Genomic DNA, 26,174 nt, shown 5'->3' with positions numbered 1-26,174 from the left:
CACTGGCAGTATAAATAGTGTGTAGATCACAATGTATATCAACACCACAGAATAGTGACTTAGAGGCTTATCAAAATATCTCAAAATTACCAAACATCAGTGAAGGATTTTCTAGTTTTCTCTTTCTGGAGTGCAGCCAGTAGCATAAACATTTTATCTTTGCTGTTCAGTTGCATTATAAATAAACTTAATGACAAACCTACCAAGACTGTTTTCACTTGCCATCACAGTACGAAAAGCGCAGATGTTACTGATCAGGTTAATGCTGAACATTAAGATCAGTCCCAAGTCCTCAAAGCTGAAGCAGGAATTAAACCATCAATCGTGATATTTTTTACACTTGAGGTTTCTGCTGTGATATCAGACAACAAAACCTGTCTTTACATATGTTAAAATATCATGCAGTTTGTCTTCACAGCCACTGGAATTTATGCATCTGTTCATGTAAAAGTCTGACTGAGATTAAAATCTTTTTAATAAGAGACCTTCACACTGATTTGTAGCGCCACATAGTGGTGAATCCTCGTTATTGCTGCTTCCTGACCCTTCACCCCGTTAACACCATAGATGGTAAAGTTCTGCTGTCTTTCCCCCCCAATACCCTATACTAAAACCTTACTTATGCCACTGAAATAAATAAATCCATGAATTAAATAATAAAGATTTCTTGCCACCAACATATTAAAACTATACGTCTCAACTGAATAAGTCATTATGTCAAAATTGTGAGTTAGGTGTCTTAAATGATCAGCTTACTAACCCAAACATGTGAGAAAATCAATCTAAATTGAGAAAATATCTTCAAATTTCGAGTTAGTAAATCGATTTTTTTTTTTTTTAGATTTTAATCCCGTATTTAGAGTTTTTGGATGATATTTTTTCCTTTCTCCATATCCATACAATCCAGAGAGTTAGTAAGCAGATAACGTGCCTGACGTCTGCCACAATGATGTAAAACATTTTTTAATCTAAAAATTCAATTGATAGTTTAGAGCTATTTACAACTTTAATAAAGCTAAGACGTATTTTTTAAAATTATAATTAATATTATTTATTTTAGATATTAGGTCACTTAATCAAACGAACAAGACTTGTTACAAAAATTAAATTTAAAATTTGCAAAAATTACAAAAGTAGATATATCTCTTGATGTGTCGATATAATACACAGTATGTTATATTATGTTATACTAGATTAGATTAGATTATAGAGGAAAATGCGCTGAAACGGATGTTTGCATTAGCCACAGGATGTTGTTACTAATCCGACACAAGAGAGGAAAAGCAAGGCACACTCGGGTTTTTCCGCGAAAAGCCACGAAGTGCAAACTCGTTCTACTGTAACTGTACTGAAGCTCCACCATTGGCTCCAACTGTCCGTCCGCCGGGGAAAGGAGGTGGTCGAGGAGGAGGGGTGTGTGGATTTGCTGAATGACGGCTCGGTGTGTGTTGACACTTGAGAACCGCTACAGCCTACGGGACATGCACAGGCCTACCTACGTTACATATCCACCTTGTAAAGATAAAAAGAAGCGTCTAATTCTTGCATTTAACATCGGGAAATGTTGATGATAGTGCGGGAACTGCGCGACGGGGCTACACGGAGTCGAGGCGGAGCGGACGTTTTCGCAGGTTGATGATCCTCTTTCGGCACCGAGGAGAAGAGCCAACACAAGTAAATACATGGTGTTAGTCTTTATAGGCGGTTAGGCAGGCTTGCATTAAAAGGAAGGATAGGCGGTGCGAGCTAATTCCTGGAAATATAGACCTCCGGCCAGAATGACTCACGCTATGTTTGCAGGTTGGAGTTTATTCGCTGAAGTTGGGGCTGCGAGCAGCGTGTAGGAAGCTTGTGTGCCAGGAAAAACACCATCCGTCTTTCACGTTTGACAGATAACCAATCAAAGCTGTTATTCAAATCGGTGCTCTTATGTCAGCGACCTATATCTCATGCATGTGCGCCAAAAGCCCACAGTAGCCTCTCCGCCAGATCAGACAGCATGGGGACCAACGGGCTAGACAACCAAGCGCAGCCGTCCGACAGAGAGTCACGGACGGAACAGCCGGCTCCAGGTCCTCAGATGGAGCAGAGGGATGCCCCTCAAGACCTAGACACGAGAAAGCATGACCAGGCGGACGGCAGCGAGGGTAAAATCGTGAAGGAGGACAGTAATACGCAGCTGATCGAGACCGGCTGCAAGCCACCCCTCACGCCGGGTTCCGACTTCGAGGCTAGGGTGCAGGTAGAGAAGCCCGGCCACGGAGCTGGCTTCGTCCCACCCGAAGGTGGTTTCGCTGGCTGGCTGGTGGTTTTTGCTGCAACCTGGTGCAACGGGTCAATCTTCGGAATTCACAACTCCTTCGGGATCCTGCACATGATGCTGGTGAAGGAGCACACAGACCCTGAAGACCAAACATCCCAGTTCAAAGTGGGTGAGTAAGTACTATCTGAGCAGTATCTCTCTGCTCAGGTGGGCTGGAGCTGAAGCCACAAGTGAGCTGGTGGACAGGAGTAGAGAATCTTGATGCACATTTGGTTTATAATTAAAGGATTTTTTTTTAAAAGTGGAACTTAGAGCTGTGGAAGTGTCATTTAAAGCACAATTACTATAATAAACATTTTAACATCAACTTTATATTAATTTACAGGATGTTTATTTTAATATGTATATCACTTTAGAAAAAAGTGGAATAACTTAAATTCCCAGTGGAACACTAAACACAGTAATGAATAAAACAAGTGCCCCACCAGCAGGTGTAAAGTATGCTCATTGCTGCATTCTTATTTTTGAATTATTATTTTCTTCTCTTACTCTGAAATTGCTCCTTACATCCTGTTGAAATCTCTTGTTTTCCAAAGCACCAGCATTCTAATGAGTTACAGGCACTTAACTGAAAAAGCACCGTAGGCACTTGTTAACTATTCATTAAGGCTGTCTGTTTATCCACAACACAGTTTGCTACAGTGGGTCCTTTGATAAAGGTTTCCTTAATGATATAGTGAGCACAAAGGACTGAATATTTGTGAACATTTGCACCGGTACTGAGCTGATATTGGAGTGCTGTTTTTTTCTTGTTATATTTTCCCCTCTTGGTTCCCAACAACCAAACAAAGACAAAAATTTTAAGCTATTTACCACAATATCATTGAACATTTGGCCAGAACAAAGCTGTTTTGTTAAATATCAGCCAGGGTGGTAGTAGACAGATAATTGCAGTTAGCGAGGCCGATATTGGTCCATACGAATGTCTGACCCATGCATTGCTGGACCAGTATGGACAGACTTGTTAGAGTCCCCAAGATGCACATGACTAATGATTAAAAATCCTGCGATAGATATGTAAATTAGGGATATTGCTTCTGCTTGTAGTATTTAATACAATCTAACAGGTAGTTATTATTAGAGTCACATCATTACCCTACCCACTTCTCCCATTTCAACCATTCTGTTTAGGATCATAAGCTTTCATTACTAAATGGTCAGACTATTTCTCTATCCTTATTTACTGTTTGCGCTCAGCTCCCTGCAACGGGAAAGGCACTATACAAAGCAGTCAAGGATATCAGTCTTAATAAAGAAATCACTGATGTTCATTTACAGGAATGTGACAGTTCAGTCTTGTTGTTGCAGATAAATTAGTCCCCAGAAACAATGGGCCTGGTGCTACTCCAATTGTTTGCAGGAATCTGACATTTTCTTGTGCCTGCAAGTCCAGTAGAAACATTTCTATTCTTCAGTGAGTTCACAAAGTCAGCGTCCAATTTGTTGCTAATGAAGCTCTGGGCTTCTGGGTAACCGTGGCTTCTAGCTTTGTGCTTGTTAATCTTGTTAACAAATACTGACTAAAGGAGTAATCATGGGAATTCTTGTTTGGGGGGAGAAGAAAGGGACCCTCCTGCCTTTCTTTCTCCTCCTCCCCTTCCTCATTGTGAAAACCGTGAAAGCTGCTTCTGCAGTGTACTGATCCATACAGAGAAATGTTTTGAGCTCGGGAATCATGTAACAGGAGTGGATGTTTTTCTTAAAATCCTCGTCAGTTCCCGCAATCACATGCAAAAGTTAAGGTCACAATGTGGGAAGGGATTATGGCACTAATGCTGTTTGCTGGAACAAATGTGAACCTTTATTATTATTATCAGTATAAAAGCAATAGGGGGGCGGGGCGGTATAGGAAAGACATCTTATTTTTTAAAAGAAGCTGATGGAATTTTATACAGGATGTTTATATTCTCTCTTCCCCATTTTTTGACATATTTAGGATTTCATCTCCAGCATTTTCTTGGGTTGAGCTCATATGTGAACAGATTAAGTGAGTAGGCTGAGACCTGACCTTTTTACCTCAGCAGCAGGAAAAAAGCACAGGGGAAGAGCTTAGCTACAATAGCTATGATCTTAAAGGCTTCTTTTGAGATATCCGGTCTAAATTCACACGTGTACAACATTTTAAAAGATGTCAGACTGCTCAATAGAAAAAAAAGCAAAGGACCATAAGGGATAACAAAAGGCTGGATATAATGAAATCATACTTAGAGATCACCATTAGGCCTTGCTGAGGTCTTTTATAAACATCGAGGAGTAAACAAGTGAGTTTCAGAATACCGTAGCAGTATCGAAGTAGGGGTTGAGAACAGTAGGTACTTTAAATTTTTAATGACGGCGAGGTGTGTGTGTGTTATGAGTCACATATGGTAATGATTTGCTCCGTGATTAACATGACACCTTTACTCATTTTTTTCCCAGTTGTTACCACAAAAATGTTGGTAAACTTGTAAAGTGAGTGCACGTGCCCGGCACACCTTTCTTTTGAAAATGGAAGGGGGGGGGGGTGCTTTCATAATCAGCGAGGGGTGAGCCCCCAGTCAGGTGGTGTGCGAATGAACGTGGCTGCACCGAATGTGGGAGGAAAGTTCAAAATGCAGCCGGCACTGTTTCAGCTGCAGCAAAGTTGGCAAAGAGGGAATGTGTGTGAAGGGGCAGAAGAAAGGGACTGAGTGAGGAAGGAATTCATTTTTCATTGAAGCCTAAAACTATTTCCATCTATGTGCCACCGTGAAACGGAGCAGGAGGAAAATTGTGATGAGAAAAAACGTAGCTCATCAAGTTCTACTTGTTTCTAAGCCTAAAGTTGGTTTACTTACTGAGCGTTATGCACTTTATTCTCTCACAAGAATACTTAATGACTCTGTAGTAACTATACCAGTAGGCTATGGTATCTGTGCGAATGTGAGAAAACATCTGATGACTCCAGCTGCAGAAGCCTGTTGGCTTTAGTCACCTACATTACATCAAATCCCGCTAGCTTGAATGTGCTGTGCTTCACAAATCTACAAATCAACAGAGAGAAATGCAGTGAAATGATTCTTGGGGACTTAAACATCGCCTGGATTTCTTCATCATGCACTCTTAAAGAAAGATGACAAAGAATGCGAGTGATTTAACTCAGATATTTATCATTCCTACCACAGTAAGCTCTGGCATGTCTAGACTCATGTCTGCCTCATTCACTGACCACATCTACACTAATGGCACAATAATGGATCTAGTAAGTGTAATAGCAATGACCAGAATCATTAGGTCACAGATTCTGCTTCAAAGACTTATGATGTAAAAAATTCACAGGGGAAAAGAACACACCGAGTGAAAGATTCAGAAATTACATTACGCTTGTTCCTGGATATCTTACAGACTGTTCTAGACAAGCATGCACCGATAAGAAAACTCACTAACCTATTGTGAGCAGTGCTTTAGCCCTGTGGCTTGATGTGGAGCTTAGCTAAATGAAGAATGCTGCAATAAAACTGAGAGAAAATAATAGAACAAACCACGTCATTTTTAGAAACTAAATCTGGAAAGATTGAAAACACAAGCTCAGTTAACTAAAGCATGAGTGTATTATAGAATAGTTTTACTGACATGTTAGGCACATATATCTTTGTTCATTGAGTCTAATTGTGTCAAAACCCACTATGTATGTAAATAAATAAATATGTAAATAAACTGTTTTTTAAACAAATGGAAATCAATAAAAGCCACGATGCGAATAACTTGGATAGCAAACTTTTTTGTTGAACCAACTGAAGAATTTATCAAGAATTGTATATGATTTTTAGGCTTTACTTGAAAGCAATACAAATATAGGAGGTTAAAACTTGTTTCTCTGCACAAATGGGCTACATAACCTTGATGGTAAATGAATAAGGATATAGCCGATTGCACTTTTGAACTGTTGTCATATTATTAACTTTAGTCTGAAAGAAACAATTTCCTCTCAAAGCCAACGGTTTTAGCCTTTATAGCAGGTAACTGTTATTCTTCTATCACTGGCCTTGACGGCAGCTCAAAATCTTTTTATCTTAGCATAGAAAACTGATGCCTCGTTACATTAACCGCTAGATGTAAAATGAAAAATGGTGACGCTTTCTTGCGTGACGTCAGTGCTGATTTCAATATAAGGAACATTGAACTATAACTGAAGTACCTTAAAGCTTATATTTTCAGTGTAGATGCTGGTGGCTAAGTTACGGTTATTCCGCTAAGCCTGCAGACACAAAGGGATCGAGACCGGTTGGCAATCCCCAGAAACCTCTGGTTGCTAGGGAAAATTTGTGTTCCTCTAAGTTTTTGGAAGTGACATTTGTTGAAACTGATTGAGTTGGGAGCTGCATCAGAAAATTCCTTACATTCGCTTTGGTTGCTAGCAGATTGCTGGTCCCTCCTAATTTTCATGGAAGAGACTGACAGTGTGTAAAACACTCGCTAACTACTAGCCTAGCAGTATTACAACTTAAAAAAATACAACCAAAAAACAGAAATGGAGCGGATTCACCTTCAAAGTTCAAAGTGTGGTTTGATCCTTTCAGGATCAAGTCAGGAAATGTTTGCTTTAGTGGCAGAACCACACTTCCTTATGGTGCAGTGCTTACGGACAAGTTGGTGTCTTGTCTGGATATGACTTCAGGGCAGGTCCAGCTTTTAGGTGTCAGTCTGGATAAACAGCTTACCTGGTCCTGTCACACTGATAGGATTGAAGCCAAAATGAGTGCCGCAGTATCTGTGGTAATTATGCGGTAGGTAGCTCAGTCAGACAGATCAAACAATTACTGGGTTTATCTCATCTTGACTATTGATCAGCTGTTTGCGTAGAACAAGGTTATGTGTTTAGCAATTTGTTGTTTATCCAGGGTAAGTGTAGAGGGCCTGCTGTTGGATGAAAGTAGGGGACACACTTTAGTTTTCTTTCATTACATTTCAGCTGTTGCTACACCGGTTATTATTAATAAGAACTGCTAATATCGAGCCCCAAAAAAGCTTAAAAAGTTGATTCCTTTTTACTAGTCAAAAATTAATTGCCCTGTCACCTGTAGTCTAATTTATTGCTAGATTTCTCTTAATTTAAGTGATTTCTTGGGTCCATTTAAAAAATTACTCGTGATGTTTTGTTCCTGGTTCAAAGACTTTGAGACAAGCTTCTGCCAGATAGGCTCCATTAGTAATGCTGCAGGTAAAGGAGAGCCTTTTTAACTCAAACATCATAATGTTTATGCATTCATAACTTTAAGTGTTGAAAACCCTGAGAATACTGAAATAACAGGGACATTCACACTCACTGGCCTGGACGTTGGAAAGTATCTGAAGATTAAAAGCAGCCATTCGCTGCATGCTGACAATATATAGTTAGGAATAACTACAACAAGCCAAAACTAGCCAACAAGTGAGAGGCATTAAAGATGTTTTACTAAACTGCTTAAAGCTGTCTTCCAAATATTGAGTTGTGCTTCATCATATCTCTGTTTTCTTTGTGTGACCTTGTTGTGCATTATTTATCTTGGCCATTGTTAGCAGTCAGGTAAAAAAAATACCTTTTAAACTCTGTTTCACTTTAAACTCATTGATTCATTGCTTAAAGGCAACGATGGCGTCTTTATTGAAAGTCTTTCTAATGTTAAAAAGCCTTTAACAGAACATTAAACATGGGGAAGAATGAAGTGCAACATATGCTTATAACATTTGTATACACAGTGGTTGGAGAAACTGGGGAAACCTTCAAAGACAATGATTCCAGGTTTATCTCTGTGTTTCTTCAGTGGCTAGTTGTTCATTATTTTAGATGTGCTTAATAATCATTGTTGGATTTTCTCAAAAACATCAAAAACAAGTGAAGTAACACAATAGTCTGTCTGCCAAGAACATGTCTTAAACCATTAACGTAGGGCTGTGCTCTTGGTAGGTAGTGTGTTATTGTTTTTCCCCTGCTCCAGATTTCTCCAGCATCTCCCAGGACAGCTGGAAATCTTAGGTTGGCAGATCAGGGTGCAACGAGGCATTTTTAGCATTCCAGTGGACAGTGGAATGGGTTCAGGTTGGAAAAAGTTTCTTCAAACTCCATGCGCTTATAAAAAGGTATATAAAGATGTGTACAAAGAGTATTTATTGGTTGATTTTGGTTAGTTTTAGGCATTTTTTTCTGTATTTAGATAGGATGAGGTCCATTTAACCAGGCGCTTGGCTCTGGACCCTTCTACTGATCACAATTTAGCCTATGGGGTATGCACCCTAACGACTAGGACACCAGTGTCCCCTCAATACCAAAATGCATCTGTTTATAGAGGATGTTGCTGAAACTATCATTTCAGTTCAATCCAATTAATTTCAGTTGTACTACTACGCTGACACATGACAGAGTAAAATCTCCGCAAAACACATCCATTAAAAAAAATAAAAAGGATTACCCCTTTCAGCTTTATTAATAGTGTCAACACAAGCAGTTTGCACTTACTCTCAGCCTGAAATATGATGCGATTTGTAAACATCAGAGGGAATAGTTGATTTTCCTGTGAGTGGTACCGAGTAAACAACTCAAGGAGCATCCTGATAGCTTTGCTGTCAGAGCTCATTTATGGTCTGAGCCTGAGCTGTTTGAAGAGACTCCTGGTTGATCTGTGACAGATGGGCCTCCACATGCCTTCTGCTAGCAAGCCTTTGCGAACTGTGTCGCCTCACCTGTTGTACTTTCTATATTTGTGCTAACACAACATCCTTACCATTCTACTGTCTTTATGATACAAGCAGTGTTTTCTCATTCTTTAAAATGAACATTCTGTCCATATTATGGACTTTAATCTTTAACTTGGTATGGTATTAATTATTATAAGATAAAAATGACTGATTTAAAGGTGACTTTTATGCTTATCTTCATCTTCACAGTGTTGTTCTTGGACTCTACTGTAGTATTCGTGGATGATTCACAGTTGATTCACAGTTGATTCACATGGGCGACCGTGGCTCATGGGGTTGGGAAGCGCATCTGTAACCGGAAGGTCGCTGGATCGATCCCCGGGCTCTCTGTCCTGGTCGTTGTGTCCTTGGGCACTTTACCCTACCGCCTACTGGTGCTGGCCAGAGGGGCTACAACTGTAGCTACCTCCACCAGTGAGTGAATGAATAGTGGTATTGTAAAGCGCTTTGGGTGCCTTGAAAAGTGCTATATAAATCCAATCCATTATTATTATAGATGATTCAACATGTTTGATCTAATACTGGACATTGGTGCGGCTTGTAAGTTTGTGCACTGCCTGCGTTTGAAGAAGTTTTAGCTCTTTTCTGGCTAAATTCAAGCCAAATATCTCATGATTGACTGACTGACCACATTAGGGATATGTGCTCTCATCATATAGATATAGAGTAGACAAAATGCTCTGAATCTGTGCATTTGGAGCAGTTTGAAACCTGAGCTGGATCATAGGGATTACTCGTACATAATCAAAAAACACACTGCTGGATCGTAGCAGTGTAAAGCAATGTATTTGTGTTTTTCAGTTTATTATGTTGCCTCAGCACCTGCTAAGAGCATTTTATGTTACCTTGAGGGACAAAAATACCTATGACTATTGTTTCTTTAGGAGTACGTCCCCCAAGACGCTCTCAGAAACAGTGTGATGCATTGTTTAGGTTCAGCAGTATTTCCCCGTGTCTGCGTCAGCCGTGGAAAATATCGTCAGAAAGCATTTGAACAGATGTGTTTTTGATTGTTTGGGCTCACTGGCTCAGAAACAATAATTTTGAGCTGAAAGCAGCAGTGCGCTGCATTCGCAGTCGTCTAAGCGGATGGTTTCATACACTGCGGGATACATTGGAAGTGAAAGAAAATGTCATTGGTGCTTCTCAAAGCAATGAAAACAAAAACAACAGCAAGGGATCTTTCCAAGGACAGTGTCTTTGTTATTCTGGAAAACCCACAGACCATATTCTGAGCAGTTTCCCTTCAAAGTATCGTACTTTCTGCCCCCTTAAACAAGGGGACTAATGACCTATTATTCCTACTCTAGTCATTTGATATGAATCCTGATATTCTCAAATTAAGACTGAAAGTAGGCAGTTAAACGTCATTATTTCATTTCAAATCTGGTGCTGTGGACAACAAAATAGTGTCAGTTTCTCATTGCACTACAGCTGCTCATAAAAAAGGATCTGTGAACCTAATAATTTAGTAACTGCAGTGTAGGTAATTTAATGCCTGGTTAAATTTCAGCTTTGTTATGAATGGAGTAACAGGGCCTCTGTGATATGAATGACTTAGTTTTAGTGTACCTTTTAGCTGTCATATATATGGTTGTCTAGGATGGCTACACATGACACAGATTAGACTAGACACAGTTATGTAAATATACATTTTAATTACATAACACATAGAAGAAATCCACAAAACACAGTTGTCTTGCATGCATATATTACAGCTTAGCATAAAGCATGCTGAACTCATTAGTCTTATATAAACTTCTTATTATATAAAACCCAACTGCATTTTTCTGCCTTAAGTGTTCTTACTCTAACATAAATATGGGTCCTATAGAGTATGCTGCTTCTTGTCAGACTGCATCAATCATGTTAAGAGATGGAAGCTTGTTAACCCCCTTCTTTGCTACCCCACACAAACAGACATCTTTTCATTTGGCTCCAGTCTCCCTCACTGTGTTCTTTTGCTTTTGTTTGAAAGTGTTTGGACCTAATCCCCTCTAATGAGCACAGTGCACTCAGTTGTTGTGTCAGGACACAGGGAAATGGGGCTTTGTTGTGGGGCTGGCCAGAATATAGAGTATGCTGTAAGGCAGTGTGACACGGGCCTGTTGTTTTGACCCTCTGATTTCACATCGGACCTTTTGGTTTGTCATGTCCAAACTGTTATTGGTGCAATACTAGCATTGCAGGTGCTAGAGCCATTAAAAAAAGCAATACTGGAACTACATTATAATGCCAAACTGACCAATTTGAGTGTTATAAAACACTTTACATCTCTGTGTCAGATATTGGGCTTTCCAAGAATGAGTCTGCAAGAAACAGCATGCTAGCAGCAGTGCATGTCCAGATGGGAACGCCGCAATCACTAGCTGAGATTGGTGAGATTAAGTTAAGAGCCTGTGGTATTTTCCAGACAAACCAGCTGGACATCTAGTATTGAACAGAAAAAAGGAAAAGTATTACAGGTGGTAGCTTAAGTGGTCTTAGGAGCTACATCAGTAAGAAATAATATCTGAAGCTGAGGAAATGCAGTGATTCAGCAATAGAAACACTCATAACTATCAGCCAGTTCACACTTTTAGGTAACTTAAAGGGCACTGTTTTTATGTTTTTATGTCTCACTACTTGCAAATTCCTCAAAGTATGCTATTTAGAATTTGACTGGACTAGAAAAAGTCTCACCTTGAGCAATAAAGCATAATTTAAGCATCACAGCCTACCTATGTATTATAGTGGACCATTTATGATGGTCATTTATGATATACTCATTTGTAATATGAGTATATCACTATCCACTAGAGCACCATTGGGAGGTGGTGGAACAGGAGATTCACAGTATGGATGTGCAGCAAGTGTGTGATGCTATGATGTCAACGCGGACCAAAATCCTGTTTCCATCACCTTGTTGATTCTGAGTCTAACCCAGCACTGCAAGGTAACAAAGTGACTAGTGAATGTGTATCAAAAGCATTTAATATATTATACTATTAAATCTACTGAAATTGTTATTGAGGATGTAGATTCCACCTATATGGCTCCCCCCCTCCCCTTTTTTCCATTTAATTTGAAAGAATAAACTGTAGAAAGACTCGAGTAGAGTCCTGTGCTTTAATCGTACTCTGTGTACCAGAACATGTATTACATGTATAGTATAGTACATAGGGTTACATAGTGTCCACATTTAAGACTATTTATACAGTGGTGCACAGCTCATGTTTCACTCTGAACTCAGAGTGTGTGTGTGTGTGTGTGTGTGTGTGTGTGTGTGTGTGTGTGTGTGTGTGTGTGTGTGTGTGTGTGTGCGCGCTTAGGTACATAAATCCTGCCATCAGGCTGTTTAGTAGTCTCTCTGGTCTCATTTCTATTGGACTGTTGGACCAGTGTGACCCAAGGCCCAGACACCATGGTAGACATCAAAGCTACCTTTGCTCCCTCAGGGACTGGATCCAGACATGTGTTTGTTTGTACTACAGGGTACGCGGTGTCTCTGCTAGAGAAATCTGCCTCGTTATGTTTTAACACTGCATGCTCTACATGCCAGAACTATCCACTTTGATTCACTTTTTGATCTGCTTAATCACCATGAGAAATCTTATAGAGCGTGTCTGATCTACATGATGCAAGTGTAGACACAATAATGAGTAGAGTTACATAAATGTATATTAATAGCAAATCACATCAGGTGGTGAGAGAGTCACAAAGACAGAGAAGAAAAAACTAGTGTGCAGCATACAAAGCTTTGTAGTTTTTCAAAGCTTCGGGAAATCTTGTGGGCAAAATTCTTATTGTCTGGGTTAATTAATACCTACTGTATGGGGCATTTAAAGGCAAGACTCAAAATGCTACACATGTTTACTTTGAGCGTGGCTGCTGCTGAGGTCAGGTGGCAGATTTGCAAACAGCTTGCAAGCTCTCAAAAACTTTAAACAAAACATAAAGATTTGCATAGAGGCCCAGGCATACGTGCATGAAGGCCATGTTGTTTTTCAGTGATGCCTTTTTTAACTTTTATGCAATAACTTTTACACGTGGAAAAAATTATGTTTTAATGGTCAAGGACTGCACACACTGATCTTTGCTTTGTGTACAAACAGATATAACAGTGTCTTTTATTTACTTTAGGTGATAGGTATAACACCTGAGATTTCCACATGCTTCTGATGATGAATTCTTTCTTCTCTCAACTTCCTCTCCAGCCTGGGTTGGGGCCCTGGCCATGGGCATGATCTTCTTCTGTTCACCTGTGGTCAGCATGTTCACAGACCACTTTGGCTGCAGGAAGACGGCTGTGAGTGGGGCGGCACTGGCTTTTATAGGACTGCTCAGTACATCGTTTGCAAAGTAAGACATGTTTGTCAGATACGTCCTTTGAAAATATGAATGAAACCATGTAAAATTATATGCTAAATCAGGGGCTCTAGATGTTTTGCCCTTTTAGGCCTCCAAGAGGAAATTTTGTGGGTAAACCATTATGAGCTTGCACATGAAAAACCCATGTGGGCCCCATGTCGGCTAGCCCATGTGGTCCTCTGTGAGAGTTTTCTGTGGACAACCTACACTGGGTTTATTTATTATTATATTTATGCTCGTTTTTCTTCCTGATGTCCTTTTTTTTCATTGTAGTTCCTTGATCCTTCGTTACTTCACATACGGCATATTGTTTGGCTGCGGCTCCTCCTTCACCTTCCAGCCCTCGTTGGTCATCCTGGGCCACTACTTCCGCCAGCGCTTGGGTCTGGCCAATGGTGTGGTGACGGCTGGTGCCAGCCTCTTCTCTATGGGCCTTCCGGTGTTACTGAAAGAGGTGGTGGAACCTTTGGGCCTCAGCAGAACATTCCAGATCCTCAGCGTCTTCATGCTGATCCAGGCTCTGCTGGCGCTAATGTTCAAGCCTCTGATCCCTGCTGGGGGAGACATGGGCCCCCAAGGAATAGGCCCCGACCATGCCGAATCCCAAACTCAAGCTAATGCTCAAAGTGGAGGCAGGTGGAGCAGGGCGATAACCACCATCAGGAAGTACTTCAATTTGCGTGTGTTTCACATCGTCACATACCGAGTGTGGGCATTTGGAGTGGCTACAGCTGTATTGGGCTATTTCGTGCCATATATCCATCTGGTAAGAACATAAGATAGGCAAGAAGTAATTGTTTCTAAATGGTGCTGCTTTATAAATATTTACAATAAGCCCAGTTTTTATGTGAATAAAGAAAGCACTGTTTAACAGCCTTTCAGTTATTTCTGCTGTGGTAAAACATTCCGACCTCTTTATTTATATTATGCGCTTACACAAAGAGCATTAGAGATCAGTGGGGTTCCTAATCATGGGTTTGATGTAAAAATGCTTTTTCTCAGCTGACACTGGAAATGAGGGGGAGTGAGATTGATGTCAGAGCCATACTGTTGCACTGTGGGAGGTCTGGTGCCATTCATCTTCTGTAGGCCTTTTGGAAAGAGGGCAATTGAATGCATGTCAACTGAGTAAATGAGCAGTGGCTGAACATCGCCTTTGTCCCTCTCAATAAGGATAACAGAGTTTGTCACAATAGCTTCTGTGAGGAACAGCACTCAGTTGCCAGGAGTTAATTGTGCTCTTCTTAATTTTTTTTCTGCTTCAGTGTACAACCTTTGAAAAAGGTTGCCCAAAGGGAAAATCTATAATTTAAATATGTCATGTTGAAGCCAAAGAGCTTGACAGTAGTTTACTAACTACTAACTAAACTACTCAGCTAGAGAAGCCGAAAGTAAAAGAAGTCCATTTATCCATTTTGTTTACATCCACAAACTCAAGTATGTTTTCAAAGTCTGAACTCTGATTGAATTTGGGGTGTGATAATAAGATAGTAAAAAATGAAGATGAAGTGTTAAGTTGCTGTGAAGTTGATCTCCCTCTATCCAGATGTCGGATGTTCCAGCTCCGGCCTCCCTCTGTCAGGCCTGTTGTTTCAGGCCCGGGCCCAGATGTAAACACTGCCCCGGTCTTTGTATTGGCTCGACCATCTCAGGAAACCTCTCCTGTATGGCCTCTCTGTATCCCTAAACATACCTATCCTATGGCCATTGATGAATGTAGACCTTCAAAGCAGAGCAAATATTTCACAAGGACCAGCATGTTCAGGAAAGACTTCAGAGGGCGGTTTCATGTTTTGGATCTAATTTGGGGGTCACGGCTAAAGGGAGCGGGAGGCTCTGACCTATATGCGTTCAGTCTTCCTGCTCCGCAGTTCCAAAGGTCTGTTGATGTGGACATTTTGTTAATTTTTGAGGTTGATTTGGGGTGAAGGATGAACAATTCCACTCCAACAAATGCTGAGTGTAATGTTTTCTCGGCAATGAAGAATACGGTTCATGAGCACGTTGTATAATATCTTTGTCATTATATGCACGATGGACTTTTACGGACTAACAGTGTCCACAGTAATGATTCTGTCTTATTGTGTCTCTCAGATTAATTTTGTAAAAGAACAGTTCAAGGGCACTGAAAAGGAGTGGGTGCTCCTTGTTTGCATAGGAGCATCATCAGGGGTGGGACGCCTCACTTTTGGAAAGATCGGGGATCTCATTCCTGGTCTACGGAAAGTCTACATGCAGGTGAGGGAATTATTGAAGCTCTAAAATTTATGCAGACTGCTTTTCTGCTTTTCTTTACTGTTTGGTCTGTTTTTGGGAAAACCTAATGCACTTCACAGTGGTAAGTGTGCCTGTCAAAAAGTGGTTTTTATAAAATTTGCCTCATTCACCCACACAAGCACTTTTTTTTAATGCTTTTCCTTACTATGTAAGAGTAACTCAAACAGTCCCAGACCATCCCACTACCATCACCATATTTGACCGTTGGTATGATGTTACTTTTCTGAAATGCCAGCTGTAACGGGACACACGCCTTCCAAAAAGTTCAGCTTTTGTCTCGTCAGTCCACAGACTATTTTCCCAACAGTCTTGGGGATAATCGGGATTTTTTCTGGGAAAACCTAGATGAACCTTTATGTTCCTTTTGCTCAGCAGTGGTTTTCATCTTGGAGCTCTGCCATGCAGGCTTTTTTTTGCCCAGACTCTTTCTTATGAAGTCATGAACACTGAGGCAAGTGAGGCCTGCAGCTCTTCGGATGTTTTTCTGGGGTCTTTTGTGACCTCTTGGATGAATCGCCGCCGCGCTCATGTGGTAATTTTGGTCAGCCGGCCACTCCTCGAAAGTTCCCCACTGTTCCGTGTTTTTGCCAGTTATGGATACTGGCTCTCCCTGTGGTTCACTGGAGTCACACAGTTTTAGAAACAGCTTTATAACCTCTTGGGAGTTTTCACTTATTTTGATTCTCATTTGTTCCCGAATTCCTTTGAATCGCACTATGGTGTCTGGCTTTTGACGACCTTTTGGTCAACTGCTTACTTTGTCAGTCCGGTTCTGTTTAAGTGATTTCTTGATCGAGAACACGTGTGGCAGTAATCAGGCCTGGGGACTCAGCTTTCCAAAGATGTGATATACAACAGTTAATTTATGTAATAATTCGCTTAAAAACGGCATTTTGTTTTTACTTGTGTTTACATTTGTGTACATATGTACATATGTTTGATGATTTGAAACATTTAAGCGGGGCAAACACTTTTTCACACACCTGTGTTGTTTGTTAGGCCCAATTTTACTAAAATATTTATTTTTTATTACCTTGGTGAAATTAGAAATTCGTTTTTATTAATGGCTTAATGGCATTATGTTTCTCTGGAATGAAAAACAGACTTGCGAACACAAGGGGAATTACATGACTGGATAATGTCAGGTTCCTTGTCTATTTTCCAGGAAATAGACAAGGTGATGTGAGAGCAATTTGTGCAGTGAATACAAACAGGAGTTGCCATTTCCTGCACGTGCGGCTTCTGCTGAATGCAAAACACAGGGATCCATTGTTTTGACCAGTAAACTCGTTCAAGCAGCTCACTAAGCAAAGGGGCACGGAGTTACGGATTAATTAAAATATAAAAACAACTTTGAAGTTGTGGGACATGCATACTTAAAATGTGCTGATCTGTGATATCAAGCAAAGTATTTCTAAAGCTTCATTTGCAGTATTAGTCATATAAAGAATTTCCTGACAGTGTGGCGGTGAATATTAAAGAGTCTAGTTATGCAAGAGTCTTTTATAGAATGAAATCCAGTATGTTTCTTTTGTCCAAGTGTTGAACACAGTTTTTAATTGCTTAAATCCACATTGTTGTAGTTGTGAAGGGATTTGAAGTAACACTCTTTGGCTCTTTGAAGTGACACAGAACAGTCATTCACAGCATTCATGCCGTAGACACTTAGTGAACAGACAGCTTTATATCTTTTATATTTTTCATAATCATTAACATGTAGTTTATTAATCAGATTGATGACGGCACCGGTGCACTCAGGTGAATTACCATAGTAAATGTAACTATGATGCTGAACTTTGCCTGACGGAGACGTTAGATGAGAGCGATGACACAGGAAGAGTCCTGAATTGGAAAAATTAATTCAAAAATTCTTTTATGTTGTTACCACAGAAATACACTTAATTTAAATAGTATTTCACAGTAAGGACCAACAGGTCTTACCCAGCCAAGTGGTAAGACTTACTCATATCAGAACTTTGTTTTTCTGCATATTTAAAGTATGTATGAGAACATATCAGGACTTTTTATCGTTCATGATCAATTTCTCTGGCAGACAAAGTACTTTTTATTTTCTCAAATAACTTTACCTGACATAAATATGTGTAGGTGGAGCCTGTAGATGGAGGGTGTGTCCACTTGCACACGTAACCATATCTGCCTGAGGCCAGATTTACATGCATGAACAAAGGCAAAAAGAAAGCAATGTGAGCCATCTGACTGACTGCATTTAACACATATTTATCTGTCAAAAAGAATGTTAGGAGAGCATCAAGACATTCAAAGCTTGTTTATGGGTTCTTGCTGTATTTTGCAGGTGGTCTCCTTCATTGTTCTTGGCCTGATGTCCATGATGATTCCTCAGTGCTCGATGTTCGCCGGGCTGGTGGTCGTGTGTGTGTTTCTGGGACTGTGTGATGGATGCTTCCTCACCATGATGGCTCCCATAGCTTTTGAGCTTGTCGGGCCCATGCAAGCCTCGCAGGCTATAGGTTACCTTCTAGGCCTCATGTCTATCCCTATGACTGCGGGTCCACCTATCGCTGGTAAGAAGCTATATATGTGTGTGTGTTTTCCACTTTTTGAATAGCGCAGATATATGTTATTTACACATCTGTGCTATGCTTGTTGGCAGTAGGGATGCACAATGAGCTGAATTATATTAGCAGAGAAAAACCTTGGACGTGGGTACAACTAACGTAATTAGTAAACGGAAAAAGACAAATGCACAGCAGGACAGGTTATACACTGGTTTGTGTTTAGAGATGGTTGGGCTCATGGCCAGCCACTGCCCGTCTCCAAGGATTTGTGTTCATGAAAAAGCACACACAGTACTGATCTTCGATCTGCGTTCTTTTGTTCCGCTCGCTAATAAAAAAATAATACCTAAGAACACTAGTCGCAGCACGCTGCTGACTCAGGCATCTTTTGACTTTATCTCAACAATCTCTTTTGCCTCTCACACATACCAGAGCTGCTTTTACTACACAACTTTCTGACTTCCTGACAGCTTTTTCCTGGCCTTTGTAGCCTCAGCCAACATACTGAAACTCTTAGATGTCAAATGCTAAATGTACTTTTTTAAATGAAGAGTCATGCTGTCTGGCAGGGTTTTTTTTTAATTTCTTTAAAAGAGATTAAGTTTTCAAAATAATCTTCACTTCCTAATGACAGATTTTTGTTTTGCATTGCAGTATTAGAGACAGCAGTGCACTGACATAGATCGATAGCATATCCAAAGCTATGCCAGCAATATTGGTGCAACCAATAATCCTTCTTACTGTAATAATACATTACTATGCACCTCTTTTATAGTGTGGTTAAACAAAAAGAGGCATTATGACAGTATATACCTGCAAATTGTTCAACTAAAAAAAAAACCTGCTAGTTGTAGCCTTGCTGTATCCATTTCTTTTGCAAAGTCTTGTTTTCATAATCAAGATATAGGAGATCCAATTTCATCTTTAATGTTTTCTATTCAATAATCAGAAATTTTATTTTAATTTTGGGCACTTGTCTTTTTTCACAATTGACCAGAAATCCAGGAAACAAGACAGAAAATAAGGAATTCTTACTGTCAAATTCCATGAATTTTACAAAAATGAACAGCCTTGTTTCTTGGCTTTCTGTCTCCTTTGTTAGCGAACAGTATCACCAAAAAGTAATATGAACAGGCGGTGCAGGTGGGATGTTAATTTAAGAGATCAGACTGCACTACTTGAGAATGCACACTGTGACCTGCATGCAGAGAAAGTGTCTTTTTTATTGACTTATGGTTACTGGAACCAAAGAACTGTGTTAGAGGAAAAACTGAGGGGCTGCACCAGGCCCCATGATAAGAAAAACAAATATTAGTTTGAATTGTGACACATACAGAGCCTTCAATTGGAGTCCAAAGATAAAACATAGTTGGAAATGAGCACATTGGGGCCCCTTTAAGCCACAAAAACAACCATAATAACAACCATACTATAGAACATAAAAACGGTTCGTTTATTCTAATGCTTAGTTAGCATTAAAGCCTACAAGCAGACAAACTGAAACTAAGGAACACTGTGTTTATGAGGCTTGACAAAGCTTATTGTCTTCTAGGCCCAGAGCTGTAGTTAAAAAACCCCCCTGCTCTTTTCTCATGTGTCCTTGAGGCCCAACAAATGTGGATTTCCTTCCTCATATAATCTTTGCACACCCTGGTCTGTAAATGGTTTGAATACTGTATTGTTTACTACAACGTTTGGTAATTACAAATCTTTTTCTTCACTGCCTTCGTCAACACACGGCCTGTCTTTGCTAGTGTGCGATGTCCACCATCTGCCGGGCAGCGGAGTAGCTTAAATGCATTGCAGGATGTGGAAGAGGGTGTACATTTATTTCACTGTGTGTATACACAGTATAAACAAACTGGGAATCTGCTTGATCTAAAGCAGATGTTTTAATCTTTCCATTCGCATTTTGCTTCCTTACCTCCGCTGCACAGGTCTCCTGCATGACTATTTTGGGAATTACACAGTGGCCTTCTCCCTGGCTGGTGTGCCTCCGATGGTGGGGGGCGTGGTGCTGTTCTTTGTGCCCCTGATCCACCACAGGCTCCAGCGAGGTCAGGCATCACCAGAGGAGACCTCCACAACTGCCCACATGTTGCCCAGCGCCCCACCGGCCGAGGAGCCCAAGAGCTGCTCCAATGGAGACATCCTGCCCGGCTATACAGATGTAGAGACACACATCTGATCGCATCATACAAAGGTTAGACACATCGTGTATGTGAAAACATACATGTATGCAATAACGTCTAGATATTCCAATTCCAATTCCTTCTAAAACATATTGCATATACTGTTTTTCTCAGGGATTCAGCCCACCAGCACCTTTTCTCATCCATAATCTGTCCTCCACCTAACCAGAAGTCTCAACTGTGGATTTCCTGTTGGCTGATCTTTAACCTGCAACCCTCCAAGACCCCCCTCTTTGGCTGTTTTCTTTCTTTTTTTTGTTTAATGCGAAGAGAAGTTGACAATGCTCTGGCGACAAGTCACGGAGTGGATGAAAAGAGGGCACATTAGCGTCGGAGGTGGATAAAAGCAGAAAAGCACAACGTAGTCTAATCTAGTCGTTGTAACACATACCTCCACGAGGAACTAAATGAAGACTAAAAAGCTGTCTTTCTGATTTTATAGCATTTAATCGTGCTACCTTAGCTTTTGAAGCTGTAAAAAAGATACACTTTTATTTTTAGATCTTCTGAGAAGAAGAGGTATATAAAATAACAACTAGTGAAGGGATAAAGTCAAAATGTCTTTATGTTGTACCTCAAACATCTGATTTCTTTTTAACACAATGTGTTTTATTTAGTATGTGTAGCTAAAACATGGTTATATCTTAAATGATTTGCAGCTTTGCTGTATTCGGCTCTGCGCTTCTGTCTGTGTTTTCTGCTGTTACAGCTACAAGAGAAGCATGCGTACTGTTTGTACATGTCACAGGAGGTAACAGATATTGCCAGCAGATACAATCCACCTCAGCTCAGCTGCACATGAGTTTTAGACCCTGGCGTCACTGTGTGTTCACACTCCGCTGTCTAAAACTTAAGCAAAATTTCTTCACCAGTCTGCCTGCAAGGAGGACGTGTGTAATTGTGGCAGCTGTTGATTCCACTGATTCATATGCAATGAACCTTAGTGTTTTTGACCTGTTACCAGTTTTCAGTGTTGGGTCAGTGACTTTTCACCACCACAGTTAATAGAGGGTATTTCCTCCTGAGTCTGTAAAGCATAAATGTTTGCTTTTTTTCTCACCAAACGAATTTTTTTTTTAGCAGGGTGCTACACAAATCTGAATTAACTGTGTCTGACACAGCTTTGAAAAATAACTGACAACAGTTTTGTGCTTTATAGGTGTGGAAAGAGTTGGAGTCAAGCAGTAGTTATGGGAACTTAATGGCTGTGAAAAACATAGACTTTATTCAACTTTGCAAAAGGCATTTTGTTTGAAAGTGTATGTGTGTGTGGTTGCCTAGTGATCTTAGTAAGGACTAGTTTGAGTTTCACATCCTTTCTGCCTGTTTAAAGGTTATGATGTGGCCTAAGGATTGTTTACAAGAAGGTTATGGTTGGGGTGTTGGTTTGGATGGTTAGGGTTAAAGATAGGGATGATGTCAGTGATCTTCCTCACAAAGATAGTCATGCATCCTGTGCGTGTGTGAATCTGCATTTAATATTAGAGGCATTTATTTAATATGAAGCTAAGTTGGGGTCTGTTGATGAAGAGGGGGCAGAGATTAAAAACTGCCAAATGGCCCAAGCCCTCATCAGGCCGTCTCACAGATAATCCAGCCAGTTTGCTGCTTTAATTTAGCATCACTACGATGACATCACTAGTTGTTTTTGCAGAAATGGGAAAAAAGAGACAAAGTTGCAATCTTGTTGAGATACAGTATTCCCTCGGGAGGACAATCTGTAGTGGTAACTACCACTTAGCATTTTGGACCACTTACCTCTGCGCTTTTAGATTGCAAGTTCTCCTGAACGACAGACTTCAGCGAACAGACGTGAAGTAGAGCTGCAATAATCAGCTGTTTGAGTTACACAATTCTACGTGGTTCTATGCATAACTGAATCACAAAGGGGGGAATGCTGTGGCATTCAGCTGGCGTTTCTTTGTTGGTTTCCCCTCCTTGCTTTCACTGCCATTACTCAGTCCGCTCCTGCTTGACAACAGATCAGAGCATAAAAGCTGCACAAACCTCACTGCTGAGTGTAGTTTTTATATGGACAAATGGTTCTGGATAGGAAACATACACCTGTACCTCAGTAATTACACAATCCTCAGCAATCCAGTTGAACACTTCGACATTCTTTATTATTTTTTAACGTTGCTGTTCTGTGTTGAGATTTTTCTTTTTTTCCTGTTACAGTCCGAGAGCCACAAAACTGCCAAATGTCTGTTGTCAGTCAGTCTCGCTTCTTCCAAAACAGTTGGTGCGTAAACGTTTTTAACAGATCTTCTGCCTTCGTATCCGTTTACTCTGTTGTTTTCAGTCCTCAGCATTCCCGCTCTTCCGACACATTCACTGATCGTTGTCACCGTGAGTTCTCTTCATGAAATTGTCTTCAGCTGAAGAAATGCTGTTATTTAACTGTCAGATATACTTAATAAGATGGAATAAAGGAATATAAACAGTTTATATGCGCAGGTTGGGAAGCAAAATCACACGTCTCTAGTTTGAGGTCTAAGGCTTTGTTAGATTTTATTGGCAGTGCAAACGGTTGTTTACATAATTTGCAGCTGCTGCTGGCCAATAAAAAAAAAAAAAAAAAATGGTGGTAATTAAAAATGATGGGTTTACACCAGCCATATAAATGAATGGTTTAACATGATATCATCCCTCCATGCAAAGCCTCTTTTACTTAACTAAAACAGTCACCAGCTGCCCAACAGATTTTGTAATTAAGTATTATAAATGATTTCAGGAGATGCTTCTAGAAGTGCAAATTCAGCGTCCTTATAGAGTTGGTTTATATTTATATGAAGTGCATCCACCCATATGTAAATATGAAATGTAATGAGGCAAATTCTATTATATAAACTATCTTTTTTGTGTACACTGTCAATTCCACTGCTGCTCAAACTAGGGGTCTGTGTCATTTATATTCCACCACTGGTAAAAAAAAATTAGATAAAGCTAATGTCGCAACATTATGTCCTCTTCGGTGACCCCCCAGTTGTGAAAAGTGATTTTTCTTTATGCACCAATTATATCCGTCCAAACAAAATGTAATAGATTTCTTTTTTTCAGTTTTTAGCATGTCATTGACTGTGAAGATACATTTTTTGCTTTTTTTCTTAATTTTTAGTATGTTGTCATCATGTTAGTGTTTTCCAAATCACACTTTTGAAGACAAAAACAAGACATTTGAGTCACAGCAGAAACCTAAATTATGAAAACTTGCCTGCCTTACATTTACCTATACACGTGATCAAAATTTGTTTCCAGATTTGAGACCAGAATTAAAATCGTAACATTTTCAATTATACCTGTGCTACTTTTCTACTGATTATTTTTCATTTTCTAACGGCTTCGTCCAGTTTCTGGTCAGAAGCAGCTGAATGCTTTTTATTTTGTAACCTACTGTAGATTAAGATACAGAAAAATGACATATATTACTATAATTCTTCTAAATGAATCATAAATAAGTTTTTTTGTGATACTGCTGGAAAGAGAACTGTTGAGTTAGTTTGTGTGTCCGGTTCTGAAGGAATACATAAAGGCGAAACACCCAAATGAATGAAAAATGAGACACATGAGTACATGTGTATGGTTACAGGGTGTCTGCTAAACCAGTGTTTGGCTTAGCAAAGCCGTTTGATCTATGCAGCATCACTGGGTTTGTGGTCCACTTTATGAGACTGCATTAATTTCATTCTGATCATGTCAGACTGTAATAATGAATGCTTACTTGGACTACAAGTTGCATTTGTCTCTGTAGCACTCAAAGCTGTAGCTGGTAGTAGTTCGGGAACCGCTAAACCTACAGTAGAGCCCCTTATACTTTACCTAAACTATGTATGTACTACTAACACTACTACTTGTTTTACTTAATGTTTTCTTTTTAAATACTTTGTATTATTAGAAAGCTTTGAGCTGTTGTCAGACTTGTCACTGTTTCCCAGAAAGCTTCACCTTTTTCTCCTGTGCTGCTTGTGACATACACTATGCATGTAGCAGCTTCAAAGAGGCACATTAAACTCTAATGTACACGTGAAAAGGCAACGCTAGCATGATTCCCTATGTGCTTTCTTGGTTGTTTCAAAACCCATAGAAATACAGGTCAGATGAACTAAATGTGATTATACTGTGTCATATTTACTTGTTTTTTTTTTTGTTTGTTTGTTTGTTTTATAGGTAATTTAAAAAAATAGCATAATTTCTTCACCATTTGCAGTAGCAAGCCTTGTTATACCGGTGTGCAATGTGTCATTTTGCTGCTCTTCAGACCTCAATCTCTGCTTACTGTGTAACATCTAAAACAAACAGTATGTGTTAAAGCATAGCTGAGGGTCTCTATTATACGCTGAGTCATGATTTGCAGATTACTATGGATCCCTTCCAGGAAGAACACAATATTACAGGTCGCACATGCATAATGTATAGACCTTTCCACACTCCACATGTTTTATTCAGTGATATTTTTTTTTAAAAATTATCTTAACTGTAGGCATCATGTTTCCACATTTATAAATGTTCCAATGTTTTTAGTAACTGTGTTTTTAAATTTTGTGAAACACTTAATGGTCAAAAGTTTTGAGCACTCCCTCCATTTTCCAGGTATTTATTGAGATTAAGGCTGTTAATGTCTATTGACCGTAAATGGTACAAAGGTAAGCAGTAAACTGCAACAAAAACAGAATTAAGAAAATAATTTCCAGTAGCGGTGCAGTTCAACGTAGCTTTGAAAGTAGATGCAAACAATTTTTCTAGAGACAGCCAAACATCGAAAGGACCCAGAGGGCCAGCTTCAACAGGAACATTCTGTGATTTAATTGTTAGGGTATTATTTACTTGGTCATGAGGGAGTTCTTTATCATTAGTGAAAGCTGCAAAACATGAAAAAAATCATTCATGGCCTCCTTCACATTTTCCAAAACCATGCAGTGGGCCAGACTGGAGTCTTTGGCGTCCCTATCCCTGCCCTTGAGCCTTATATTTGACCCTCCTGGTTTAGACACTATGTGATGTAAACAGCAGTAACTGGAAAAGTGGAGGTGTGCTAAAACTGTTGACTGATTCTGTACGTTGTCTGTATGGTTCTGCAGTGATGCTCAGCTGAGACCTCCTCACAGTCTTACATATTTCAGTACAGGGATCTGATAAACCTTCCTTCTCTAACCTCCAGTAAGGTTCCTGCAGTTAAACCTCTATGGCCTCTCGTCACTTCTTAAAGCTGCCACCTTTTGTCCTTCTGTTTCACACAAGCTGTACTTTTGCAAAAAAAGAAGCTTTTTTTTTTTTTTTAAATATATATCTATCCGTTTAATTCCTTTTACAGAATGATCAAACAAGGCCAGTGTCATCACATGATCTGAGATTAAGTCATGCTGCTAGAAAAATGTATGGATTTTTTTTGTCATAATTTTGAATCTGTATCAAAAGAGGCACATTTTTTTTCTATTAAACCTATAATAAAGACATAATATTGCAGCTCATGCTGTCACTCTTTTCTCTATAGCTGTGCGCTTCGCTTGTCAACTATTTCACCCAACTGGAGATTAACTTTGTGTTTTTGTGCTGTTGTCCATGGACACACTCTCGGTCATCAAATGTGCAATCTGTTCACTATCACCAGAGCAACATGGCTGTGTTCATTCAGGCTTTAAGTCCTGCGCTGGCCTCAGTATTCCTCACTTAGGCACCCGGTCATGGTTAATCTTGAAGTTTACGCTTCGCTGAATCAGCTCCGGAAAGCAAAGCTCTTTATGTACAAAGGGAATGACTGGGCACGTGTCACAAGGCAAAGAATAAATCAGTTGTTGACTTCAA

The 26,174-nt window shown here is 39.8% G+C and overlaps 1 protein-coding gene across 1 annotated transcript; it reads left to right on the top strand.

Annotated features, from left to right (window-relative positions):
- Positions 1-1,246: 1,246 nt before the first annotated feature.
- Positions 1,247-26,174, top strand: slc16a2 (solute carrier family 16 member 2). The gene is made up of 7 exons (XM_026143039.1): positions 1,247-2,432; positions 13,213-13,357; positions 13,640-14,132; positions 15,461-15,604; positions 17,958-18,186; positions 20,118-20,383; positions 20,487-26,174. Exons 1-6 carry the CDS (start codon positions 2,000-2,002, stop codon positions 20,366-20,368), a joined length of 1,695 nt encoding a protein of 564 aa, XP_025998824.1. The 5' UTR covers positions 1,247-1,999; the 3' UTR covers positions 20,369-20,383; positions 20,487-26,174.

This window comes from Astatotilapia calliptera, chromosome 2 (genome assembly GCF_900246225.1).
Source record: "Astatotilapia calliptera chromosome 2, fAstCal1.2, whole genome shotgun sequence".
Lineage (NCBI taxonomy): Eukaryota > Metazoa > Chordata > Actinopteri > Cichliformes > Cichlidae > Astatotilapia > Astatotilapia calliptera.
The sequence above is the reverse complement of the archived record's forward strand: the minus strand, read 5'-3'. Positions and strand labels throughout refer to the sequence as shown.

Bases quoted from the DNA above. Each gene is read 5' to 3' on its own strand.
- slc16a2 (XM_026143039.1), top strand. From the start codon at position 2,000: ATGGGGACCAACGGGCTAGACAACCAAGCGCAGCCGTCCGACAGAGAG. The intron at 15,605-17,957 runs GTGAGGGAATTA...TGTATTTTGCAG, and splicing joins TACGGAAAGTCTACATGCAG to GTGGTCTCCTTCATTGTTCT. The intron at 18,187-20,117 runs GTAAGAAGCTAT...TCCGCTGCACAG, and splicing joins TGCGGGTCCACCTATCGCTG to GTCTCCTGCATGACTATTTT.